The sequence below is a fragment of the Ascaphus truei genome, unplaced genomic scaffold (genome assembly GCF_040206685.1).
Source record: "Ascaphus truei isolate aAscTru1 unplaced genomic scaffold, aAscTru1.hap1 HAP1_SCAFFOLD_411, whole genome shotgun sequence".
NCBI classification, from domain to species: Eukaryota; Metazoa; Chordata; class Amphibia; order Anura; family Ascaphidae; genus Ascaphus; species Ascaphus truei.
This window is the reverse complement of record NW_027456742.1, coordinates 175,422-187,757: the sequence shown is the minus strand read 5'-3', so window position 1 is coordinate 187,757 and position 12,336 is coordinate 175,422. Positions and strand designations below refer to the sequence as shown.

General features: G+C 45.5%; 1 protein-coding gene across 5 annotated transcripts; it reads right to left on the bottom strand.

Annotated features, from left to right (window-relative positions):
* Nucleotides 1–2,950: 2,950 nt before the first annotated feature.
* On the bottom strand, nucleotides 2,951–12,298 carry MARVELD3 (MARVEL domain containing 3). 5 transcript variants are annotated; one of them, XM_075583929.1, is made up of 4 exons: nucleotides 12,174–12,298; nucleotides 10,653–11,307; nucleotides 10,171–10,280; nucleotides 2,951–5,505 (listed from the first exon to the last, which is right to left on the bottom strand). In XM_075583929.1, exons 2-4 carry the CDS (start codon nucleotides 11,297–11,299, stop codon nucleotides 4,868–4,870), a joined length of 1,395 nt encoding a protein of 464 aa, XP_075440044.1. In that variant the 5' UTR covers nucleotides 11,300–11,307; nucleotides 12,174–12,298; the 3' UTR covers nucleotides 2,951–4,867. The 5 variants fall into 5 exon arrangements, with proteins under 5 accessions (XP_075440044.1, XP_075440045.1, XP_075440043.1 ...); XM_075583930.1 differs by having other exon boundaries at nucleotides 12,205–12,291; XM_075583928.1 differs by having other exon boundaries at nucleotides 12,143–12,231.
* Between the last annotated feature and the right edge of the window lie 38 nt (nucleotides 12,299–12,336).

Here is a 12,336-nt window from a genome sequence, read left to right as displayed (position 1 = left end):
TGTATCGACAAAATCAATACCTTTGAGTTAGGTCCAGCCAGGCAGATGTTTTCGTTAGCTGAGTGATTTCTAGAGAGAGCCCGACTCCACTTTGGGGAGAGATGAAATGCCCTATTTACAGATACTCAAAAAGTGCTCTCTGAATCCATGGTGGCTCTTGGGAATGCTGAAAAGGTAGTACTAATTTTAGATGAAAAGAATTGCATACTTGGATGAGATCCCGGGATCCAAAGACTAAAGGCAGAATTAGACATACCATTATAGAAAAGGGGTCAAAGAAGGCCGATCAGTGGGTAGGCCAAATATACAGCTCTCTATCCCATAAACAGAGTTAGTCCTCCCTCTAGGGTTGGATACTTTAGTAGGAATTTACTAATTCTGGGTTTCTTTCCGGCCTAATTAAAATGAAACTGAAATCTAAAATGCCTCCATCATGTTGTGCGGTATTGAAATCGTGGGTGTAAAAAGTATAAAAGTCTGTGTTGGACATTCATTTTAATACTTCTAATCCTACCAATCCATTCATAAACTTTTTTCTTTTCTGAGCGGTTGGGAATAATTAGCCTCATAGAGTATTTATTCTACGTTTTATTGAGTTTGATACATAAGCATTTAATTAAGGACTCCTGCAATTAGACATTTATTTTGAGAAGATGAATTGTGTGGGATAGTACATTGAAACTCAATCTCTGTTTTGGAGGAATTTGTTTTATCATTTGTAAATTGGCTAAAATTGAGCCAGTTCTACTGATGGATTAGACAGGGAAATTACCAGAACAAAAAGATACAGTGTGCGCCGCCCCAACAATGTCTAGTAATGTCCCAATAGTAGGTAGTGGTCCTTCTGCTGCTCGATTTCCTCCTGTGATCGGCGGGGTAGACCAAGAGATAGAAAACAAAAATAGAGGCTCGGTCATCACGCAGCGACGTCGGACTCCATGACGATGGACGTCTTGACGCGGACATCCCTCTCCTTCCACAAGGACGCCGACTCCAACTGCATTAACAGCTTAGCAGTTGGATCCACATTGTGTTTTCCATCAAGGACTGGGGATTGCGGGACCTGGGTTTCCGGGACCCGAGCCGGGTATGGTTGTGCCTACTCGGGTGTGAGGGATGCGAGGATCCATATGATCTTATTTTATATGTAAGTGTATGATTTGTTTATTTTTTTATATGCATTTTATTGGTTTTAAATTTACTCCTTTTTTGCGCTCTATTTTTGTTTTCTAGAGAAATTACTAGGCAGGGAATATATAACAGAATGTCATCTGTGTACAGAAAAAGTTTATATTCTGAATCATTAACAGTTAAACCTTTGATATCTGGGTGCCTCCTTATAGTTGCTGCAAGCGGTTCAATGGAGAGGGCAAATATAAGGGGAGATAGAGGGCAACCCTGGCGTGTTCTGTTACATATATTAATTGGTCTTGAGATAGTGTTACTAGTTTTTATGACTGCAGGAGAACTATACAGAGATTCAGCTCCTTTTAGACAGGGTGAAAAAGAAATCGTTTAGTACTTTAAACATGAAGGACCAATTGATATGATCAAAGGCCTTCTCCGTGTGAAGTGATGGAAGCATCTCAGAAACATTGTGATGTATAAAATGTATAGACTTTCTACCATTGTCAGAATACTGGTGGTTTTGGATACACCCAACCTGATCAGGGTATATTACTACAGGGAGGTAATTATTTAGACGATTGGCTAAATAGTTTAACATTGGTGTTTAGAAGAGAATGTGCGATACATTTCACATCAGTTAGGGCCTTTTGCCGCCTCCTGAACTACTAAAAATATTCGCATGGAGGGGGAGGAGGCCCAGTTGATATTATTGAAAATGTAAGTAAATGCGGAGTGACGATGGCACTACACTTTTTATAATATTGATTGGTAAAGCCACCTGGCCCCCAGAGATTTCATTGCATCCATGATCTCTTCGAGAAATAGGTTTATCTAGAGCAGGAGTGGCCAACTCTAGTCCTCAAGGGCCACCAATAGGGCAGATTTTAAGGATATCCCTGCTTCAGCATGGGTAAGACTTCCAGATTTGTGTTTGGTCAAGGTAATATTATTTCTGGACTGAAGACAGCCAGTTAGCAAGCATGCTATCAGCTTTGTTTTTCCCCCCATAATATAACTTCTTAGTCCATTTCAAGGATTATAAGTAGCAGAGATTCAGTGTACCTTTCACTTGTGATAACTGTTGTTACAATGTTTAACGTGGGGTTAGGTTTATCTTGATTTTCTAAGATTCTCAGTTTATTGGAGTATTTTTGTTAGGGTAGTTATTTTGCCTCTCAACCGCTTTGTGCCCCTCTCTTAATAAAATGCTTGAGATGTCCTCATGAAATAATCAACTGTGTTGCTCGTATCTCTGAGAAAGAAGGACGAGATTGCAAAATACTTTAAGTCTCCAGCATGGATTATGAGAAGCAGGAAGATTGGCTGACATTTTAAATCTGGGTGTGGTCTGACCATGAATTAAGGCTTATTTTTGCTTCTTTAAAGGAAGATATTAATCGATTAGTACACAATAAAAGTAATGAATTCTCGAGTACGAAGAATGAGATGTAGAGCAAAATGTGTAATATGTAAATAAATATCTCCATGTGTCAATTAAGGAACGATTTTTTACTCCTACCTTGAGAGCTTTAAGAACCAAGTGACTACACCTAGTGATATCAGAAGGCCAAATCTGTCTATGGAAGAATTTATAGTCAGTCACCTCCTAAATACCACTTGCTGAATTCAGATACTCTATCAAAGGAGATCCTGGGGGGGGGGGGGGGGGAAGTGTTCAATATTTATGTTCTTAGTATTAACTATCCGTGTGTAATAAATTCTGGAGATTTGACCCCTAAATAAAATTAAATATGCCGTCCGTTTAAATCTCTTCAGGGGAAAGCAGGGACATTTCTATTAGAATGGAAATGCTTACCAGGAGTGGAAAAAAAACATTTTTTACTAAAATAGGTGTTGTAAAAAATACACATTAATTTAGGGCAAGCATCTCTTTCTGGGGGGGGGGAGTTTTATCCTTTAACATTGAGTGAAATTAACTTAAAATTGATGGTGTGTCGTAAAGCTGCAAGTCGGTGATTCCCAACAGGAGGTCCTGGAGGTGTCTGAAGTGTTTGCAAAACAAAAATGTAACAGCCGATCCCAACCAGTCTATTGGGTTCCTGAGCCCGTGTGGGAACTGCGTACTTTGTAAGGCCCCAAACGGGACCGTCGTGTGGGTGGCGTACTGTAGGTGTCAAGAAGAGCAGGGGCTTTCAGAGTCGCTTCCTACACTGCTTTGCATACACAGTGGCAAGCCATTGTAGGATGTCTTTGGAAGATGCCGCAGTAATTGACTGCTATACCACCAAGCTGTCTGCATACACTGAGGTTTAGTTTGGTGTGTGTGTGTGTATCTCCAAGCTCAGGACACTCAAGTGCACGGGATCGGTCAAACAGTTTTGTTAGCGATAGTCTGATGAGTAAGACATACGATTGAGTTAGGCCTCGGCCATGTTCCCTGCTTGCTGGCGAAAGCGCGCTAACGCGCGCTCCCGCTCAGCACTGAGCCCCTACAGCCGCAATTAGAGCAGCTTTAGTAGGGGCTCACCTGCGCTTCCGCGCGCTTGCGGAAGCGCAGGTCTTAGGGGAATTTAAAATTCCCCTGCTTGCCGGCGCGACAGGCCGGTCACCTGAGCGGTTCGCCCAATGAGGGCGAACCAGCTCCGTGACGTCACTGGCCCGCCCCCGGCTAGTGACGTGCCCGCCCCCTGACAGCACGTGCGGTAAGCAACCGCAAGGCCAGGGAAAGCACCCGCTTTCCCTGAGCCTCAGCGAGCAAGCAGGGAGCATGGCCGAGGCATAATTAGGGGTTTGCTGAACAGATTTTCTAGCAGGGGGTGCACAAGGTAGAAGGTTGAAACCCCGTGCTGTAAGATGGGAGTGCCTGGTTGCCAAAACAGGCAAACCAAGAAAAAGGGGAGACAGGGAATAACAAGAAGTGTTAGGGAGGTGAGAAAAAACAACCAGTGACCAGCAGCACTGGTCTTCTCATACTGCATACATCAGAATAAGAGAGTAACAAGAACCTATCCTTGAGTATGTGAAATAAATCTGAGGTGGAACTGGTTGTAAAAGAGTAATTATAACGTGTAAGTTATAGTCTAAGCCAGGGGTGTCAAACTCAGTCCTCAAAGGCCATGAACAGGCCAGCTTTTATGTATATCCCTGCTTAAACACACGGCAGGAATATCTATTAATGCTGGTCTATTGGTGGCCCTTGAGGACTGCGTTTGAGACCCCTGGAATGGAGCCCCACGCCAAATGACAGACTTGTAATGTACTTTCCTGAGTCCCAACCCTAAATTAAAGAATATGTAGCCACTCTGATCTAGAAACTAGCAGAGGAAAAACCATCACGGACTCAAAAGGTATCGTCAATGCAGATGCTGAGGGATCTGCCGGAGAAGGTCCAGGGGTAGCGGTCTATCTGGAAGTTCCCAACCAGGTGCGTGAGCTTTTCTTGGAATTGGAGACCTTGGGCCAGGATGGTTCAGTAGATCTCTTCTCTGTAGATGTTGTTATGGGAGCTGATGGAGAGCCCTGGAGGTCCAATGATTTCAAGAAGGCCCCAGTGATATATCCTTGAGCAGAGAAAGTGTCCCCCCACCCCAAAGCCACATTGTCTAGTTTACCAAAACCCTTCAGATGAAAACATCCATTTCACATATAGTCTTAACATGTCTCCTGTAGGATCTGCTGCAGTTTAAACAAATTGTCATTTAATTGTCAGTTGCATAGAACGCGATTAATTTAGATATGACTAATAAGCCACGATGACATTAAGAGCATAACAATAGGGTTACAGCTGTAGGGATTTATCTAAAGATGTGTTTTCTATCCCAGTGTGTGTCAGGTCTAGAGGCAGAGATCTCTGCAGAGATTTCCTCTGTCTGTATGCACGAGCAACTAGAACCACACTGACCCCATACAATATAACCAGCAAAATGCCAAAGGTGGCGGCGGCTCCGTCTGTGCCCGAGAGGTCGCAGTTCATCCAGGTCAAGCCGTTCCTCGCATATAGCCTCTCCCGCTTCTTGCACACGTCTGTAGAATTAATCTGAAGGGCGAAGTGCAGAAGAACCCCTATTGCAGCTCCATAGCCCAAGGATGCCAATATGCTGAAGGTGGCCTCTGCCAGAAGCCACCCGTTAGACAATCTAAGAAGATGCTTGGATCCTGCAGCCAGGACTCCCAGGGTAAGGGCCCCCATCAGCACTGAAACAATCAGGCCCCCATACAGCAGGGGAGCACGCAGCACTGTAAATTGCTGGTCCAGCTTCCGCACCTCCTGCAGCTCCTGCCCCTCGAAGGGGTAATAGCCGCCTCCAAAGCCACCACTTCCCAGTCCAGCACTCAACCCAGAAAGAACGAAATAGGAGGTGACTATACAGATGAGAACCAGAGCATTGAGAAGCACCTCCAGAATCTGCAGCACACCTGGGACGAGAGAGAGAGAGAGAGCTTAAGCACCCACTGCCGCATGTGTTTCAGCAAAACACCCACTCCCAGAATATATGTTTGGGATCAATTAATTACAGGGCTTTCCAGCCCAAAGCAAAGCATTCACTTTTCCCAAAGCAACAGTGAAAATAAAGTGAGAAGAGAGAGTGATGGTGAAAATGATTCAGTGTCGGTCCACCAGTTAGCAGAAGTCCGAGGGAGCACGTTACAATATTTCCCTGCTTGACAGTAACAGTCAGAGGGAATCAAGGTCAAAACTTGGGGGAGCACAGCCAGGTTCCTATTTGTGTAATTAGAAACTAATGTCATTGGTAGTTTGGGGCAACTCGGTTACCTGTATGCGGCAACCATCACTATATATCCTCATTTTAAAATAAGGGGGACCAGGTTTTTTTTTACTAATCTCTAATAGTGCCGATAGCGCAGCAGATTGAAGTCAATGGGAGTTTGCATGAGATAGTGCCCCGATCGGGGCCACTATCGCAGTTCAGTTAATAACCTCCCTTGTCTTTACATTATTTCCTCGTCATTATACCAGAATACTCTGTTCCTGCTGCTGAGCGTTGTGGTTCGCACAGATCACTTTGCACCGCACTGTTGTGATAGTCACACACTGCAGTTACCGCTCCAATTGCACATCCATGTATTTTCCGAACACGTTAATGAAACTCTTACATAACCAAATACTTTATTTTTTCTTTTATTAAAACACATTTTGACAATTCGAATACACCCCCTGCATATTAATGTACAAAAGTATTTACATCCTTAGAATTATAAAGCAGCTTAAATAGCACGAGAGTCCCAGTGCAGTGAGGACATAGACCCACGACTCCCCGTGCAGTGAGGACAGAGAGAGAGTCGCAGGACAAAGAGAGAGTCCCAGCGTAGTGAGGACAGAGAGAGAGTCGCAGGACAAAGAGAGAGTCCCTGCGTAGTGAGGACAGAGAGAGTCCCAGCGTAGTGAGGACAGAGAGAGTCCCAGCGTAGTGAGGACATAGTCCCAGGAGTCCCCGTGCAGTGAGGACAGAGAGTCCCAGTGCAGTGCCTGTGCAGTGAGGACAGGGAGAGAGAGTCCCAGTGCAGTGAGGACAGAGAGAGTCCCAGGAGTCCCAGTGCAGTGAGGACAGAGAGAGAGAGTCCCAGTGCAGTGAGGACAGAGAGAGTCCCAGTGCAGTGAGGACAGAGAGAGAGAGAGTCCCAGTGCAGTGCCAGCGCAGTGAGGACAGAGTCCCAGCTTCACATCTACTGGCACTAAGAATCAGTGGACATGTTCTGTTCAGGCTAAAACTCAAGCACGGTAACTGGCGTCTTTTTCAATTTGCGGACTCTAAGAAAGGCCTTGATGGTGAGGACGGCACTCATGGAGAACGCTACAATGGCCATGCACGCAAACAGACTGGCTGCAATGTCACCGCCGTGCAAAGCACAGCTGAAGCCTTTATAACCTTTGCTGCTGTACAGACTCTCCCTGTCTTTGCACACCTGGGAATCATAGGCTTCCTGCAGGTATCGGAAGTAGAAATACAGAGCCGGCACATAACCCACTGCAATCAGAATATCCAACACGAATTCCACAAGCAGCCAGATTGGAAACCGCCACGGAACCCGAAGCACCCCAAGGAGAATCAGAAGGCAAGAGAAGGCCATGAGTGCCCCTCCAAAGGCCATGGAGGTTGTAACTGTTGGGAGCTTGAGCTGGTAGAACTGGACGTCCAATTTCTGGGCCTTCTCTCCATCTGCACCGTCAAAACCATTATAAGCCCCCCCAAACTGATAGTAGTAAATCCCTCCCAGGTTAGTAATGCCAGTGAACCCCCCAGTGGAGTTGTAGGAGACGGAGCAGCATATCAGGATCAACATGTTGAGCAGAACTTCTACGACCTGGCAGAGAGCTGCAAAGATTAAAAGTGGACAGCACAGTTAGGGCAAGTGTGTGCGAGAGATCGAACCCAAAAACTGATGGACTGAACTACCAAACTATGTAGCAATCTTCGGCTCGGAGCCCTGTACTAATCCGATGCATCTTCCTTAATGCTGCAGGTTTAAAGACCCCTCAACTGTCACCACTGTTCAGTGCCACCGTTTTATGGCTTTGGAGCAGAGGTAGCCAACTCCACTCTTCAAGGGCCACCAAGTGGATATATCATTATATATCAAACATTGAACCTATTTTCAACACATATTGACTAAAGATTAGCAGTCCTCAAGAGCCACCAACAGTTTTTCGACTGAGCCACTTGTGCTGAAGCAAGGATATCCCTAACCTGGCATGTTGGTGGTTCTTGTGGACCGAGTTGGCCACTCCTGCCTTGGAGGAGTCAAAAGTAGCAGCAAAACAAAGCAACGATTGTGTTTCCTAATAAGCTACGGAGGTCATTTCTACATGTAGTTTGTACCAGCTTTAGAATGTCACCTGACGTCAACGTTGTATGTCTTCTTTGTGTGTTTACATGTATACAACATAACCATGAATGGAAGAGGCTAAAGATTGAGCCGGACAAACCAATGTGAAAGGGCGTAAGTCAGGTTATTGCAGGAACCGAAGCAGCAGAGAAATAAGTAGCCACGTTTATGATGCAAATTAAAAGGCCAGGGTCCCTTCAATGTTGCCTAGTTTTCCGGTTAAGGGAACAAAGTCCTAGAGCTGTCAATGTTCAAATATGCAGCAATAACATCATAAAAAGGGGCCCGAGCACAGAAACTGCACAGGAGGAGAAGGAGAGTGTTAAGAATGAGGAAGCTGGTTAAGAATGTAAAGTTCTGTTAGTAAGGTGTATGTGGTATAGCAGAGGCGCGACGGAGTGCCAGATGGGCACCAGTATACGACCAATATAAGCTCATGGTGACATGATGTATGACTTTATGTTCAGGAACAGTGAAGATTAAAGCCACGAAACGCGTGGGTGTGATATCAAGGCAAATCTGGAGGAAAATGGATACAAATTGTTTCATTTTCATCTTGTGTCACAATGTATTAAGGTTGTTGCTCTGAGTTTTGCACACTGTGCGACCGCTTGCAATTTAGGGTGTCTCAGTAGTAGTTTGGGAGGAGTTACATGACGCACATATTATAATGAGATGCATCAAACTCTGTGTCACTATTTTGTATTTGCGCCAGAATTTGCCATGTCTAAGGCGGCGTAAACTTTTCTAGCCAACATATTTGCGTCAGATGTAAGAAACACTGTAACATTGGACGCAGACACAAGCAGAAAACGGAGGGATGTGTCAAAACAATATTCTATGTGTGGATACATCTCCCTCAAATAGGTGTTAAATATAGAACTAGATCCCAGTTTCAGAAACCCAAGACCCGTCACTAAAATCAGGAGGGTAGGGGGAGAGGGGGAGTCTTTTTTTCTGAACGTGCATGATTAAAACAAACGATCTTATTAGGATGTGTTTAAAAGGCCCAGAGTGAGACGATCAGCTTTCTCCCTCTTCTAAAGGTTTGTTCTGTCCCAGGGCACAATTAGAAAGTAGGAGGAAAACACGTCAATCAACTGATTCATGGGACATCCGTCTAAACCTGGAAGGGATCGGACCACCTCTGACCTATCCAAAATATCCTTCACGTTTGTTCTTGAAGCCGTTGATGCGGCAGCGGTTACGCAGTTAACCCCAGTGGCCCTGGAAGCTTGCCATTTAAATGACACTTTTTTTTACCCACCATAACTTGCATAATGTGACAAAAAACCTCCACCGTACAGTGGACGGCCTGCAGCCCTGCCTTTCCCCTTTATCTCTTAGCATACAGTGCTTCCAGTGCAGCCGGGGAATGGCATGCAAATGAGCAGTGTCACCTAACCCAAGGGTGCTCAACTCCTGGCCTCAAGCCACCCCCCCCCACCCTCCCCCAACAGGCCTTCAGGATATCCCAGCTTCAGTGCAGGTGGCTCAGAGGCTGAGTCGACTGAGCCTCTGATTGAGCCACCTGTGCTGAAGCAGGGATATCCTGAAGACCTGACCTGTTGGGGTGTGTGGGGGGGGCTTGAGAACTGGAGTTGAGCACCCCTAGCCTAACTCAATTTAAATAATAATTTACCTATCAAATGTTTCATTTACATATATCAAACCGCTGGGTTCTGTGACAAACAAAACCCAGGAAGCGTGTTTGCAATCTCTCCGAACGGTAACACAGGCAATTCAAAGACCTACCTTGAAAAACCAGAAACTCTGCTTGTGGAGCAATGGGGCAGGGTCTGGAAGCACTGACTGCATTCCCAGTTTCGATGTTTGTATCTGAACAATAGCACCGTTTGTTCTAAATCAGGAGCGGCCAACTCCAGTCCTCAAGGGCCACCAACAGGTCAGGTTTTAAGGATATCCCTGCTTCAGCACAGGTAGCTCAATCAGTGGCTCAAAGACTGAGCCACCTTTGCTGAAGCAGGGATATCGTGAAAACCTCACCTGTTGGCAGCACTTGAGGACTGGTGTTGGCCGCCCCTGTTGTAAATACGAATAGCACCCTGGCAGGAAGCTGCAGGTGAGGCGATGTCTGGGCTGGAATAGCAGAGCATGGGCACTGGCGACTCCCCGCTTTATCTCGACATCTGCACTACAGAGACTGTTCCTTTCAACTCACTGCTACCTAATCTGACCTAAATCATACTGGCAGCGGTCACTCGGGCCCCTTACCACGTCCAGTGCACAGATATCTGCACCTATGACAATCCAGGATCCCACCATCTGACTCCGGCTCGTAATATTCCACGTCGTTCAACGGGGGGCCGTGCGGAGAGAATGTGCTGCAAGGAACACAAAGCAGTGAGATACGGTACAGGGACAGCTTCAGCTCACTGTATGAATGGAAGAGAACCTCCACCCATACAGCCAGTGCTTGATGCCCAGGGCACACAGAGACTATGGTCCTGACACATGAAAAGACAACACAGTGCATTTATCATGCAGCAGACACCATGTCCCAAAACACAAGTACAATGAATTAAATGGGACTTTGGCCTTGGATCACAGGAGGGTGTTTGTTTCTCTGGTAAAACGGTTGATATATTTATTCCGATCGTGTGATTGTTAGAATACACCAGATTCATTTGGTTTACGGGGAACTGACCAGGTGTCTGGATCTGGAAATAAAAATGCCATGTCAGTCTGCTCCTCACCTCTCCGCTTTGTAATAATGCTCCTGTTCCCGGCTGTCCCCTGGGTGATATTGGCGTTGATCCATGCTGTACAAATCTTTTTCATGGTATGGTTCTCTTTCCTGGTGCCGGTTCTGACTCCTCTCTTGTTGGTTCCTACTTTGAGCCCTGTCTTCGTGGTACTGTTCTCTTTCCTGGTGCCGGTTCTGACTCCTCTCTTGTTGGTTCCTACTTTGAGCCCTGTCTTCGTGGTACTGTTCTCTTTCCTGGTGCCGGTTCTGACTCCTGTCTTGTTGGTTCCTACTTTGAGCCCTGTCTTCGTGGTACTGTTCTCTTTCCTGGTGCCGGTTCTGACTCCTGTCTTGTTGGTTCCTACTTTGAGCCCTGTCTTCGTGGTACTGTTCTCTTTCCTGGTGCCGGTTCTGACTCCTCTCTTGTTGGTTTCTTCTTTGAGTCCTCTCTTTGTGGCACTGGTTACGACCCGGATCCTTCTCGTACTTTCTGTCCCTGTCAGTCTGCCTGCTTTCGTATTCATCTCTCGGTTGCAAACTTCCATTCTGGGTTTTAGAGTCGTCACGTGGACTCTTCTGATCACTTTGATGCTGGGATCTATGCTTTCTGGGTACTCGACTCTCCCCATTGCTTTGGTGGGGACCAGAATCTCCCATTGTCAGACCTACAAAGAGAGTATATAGATGCACAATGGTGTAAAATCAAGAGCAGTCTGAAGCCATTAGAGAAAACACCTTATAACTATTATTACCCCTCCCTATAACTCCTCCTATTACCACAGATAACCGCTCCTGATAACTCCTCCTATTGCTCCATATACTCACTCTGTAACTCCTATTTCTCCCCTCCCTATAATTGCTATTGCTTCAAATAGCTCCCTATAACGCCTACTGTTTCATATAGCTGCTCCCTATAACTGCATCTATTAGCCCTTACTTATAACCTCTCCCTATAGCTCCATATAACACATTATAGAGTGACAATGTAATAACACAACATAAAATAGTAATACGTTTCTTCAACTAATGAAAAAAAAAAAAGCCAGAATAGAAAAACGATTAAGAACAAATAGAAAATAGTTACAGCGTATAATGTCCCATATATTGTGATCCCACCAGCTTTATAGTTCGTTTCAGAGTGAAATTATTAGAGCCGAGAGTGCAAGCTCCTTCTCCCACCAGGATATAAAATAACAGCGTTGTGATTTAGACGTGTGTGTATATATATATATATATATATATATATATAGCATATATATAATATATATATATATCGCAACGCTGTTATTAATTAAATGCTATATACACATCATATAGAGCACTATATACATCACAGCACAGGAAGTATACATGAAGCAGAGCGCTATATACACAGAACACTATACACGTCACAGCAGGGTGTATACACGTTACAGCTGGGTATATAGCGCTGCATATTACCCGGTATATTTCTGCAGGTTTCTCCGCTCGCCCTTTTCCTCCCGCGCACAAAATAATCACCTGTGCGCGCTCCCGCGTACCAGGAACTCACCTGTGCGCGCTCCCGCGTGCCAGGAACTCACCTGTGCGCGCTCCCGCGCCACCGGAACTCACTTCCGCGCGCGCTCCCGCGTACCAGGAAGTCACTTCACGGCGCGCTCCCGCGTTTATTTACACAATAGTTCCAAATGATTTAACACTAGGCTAACGCTGTA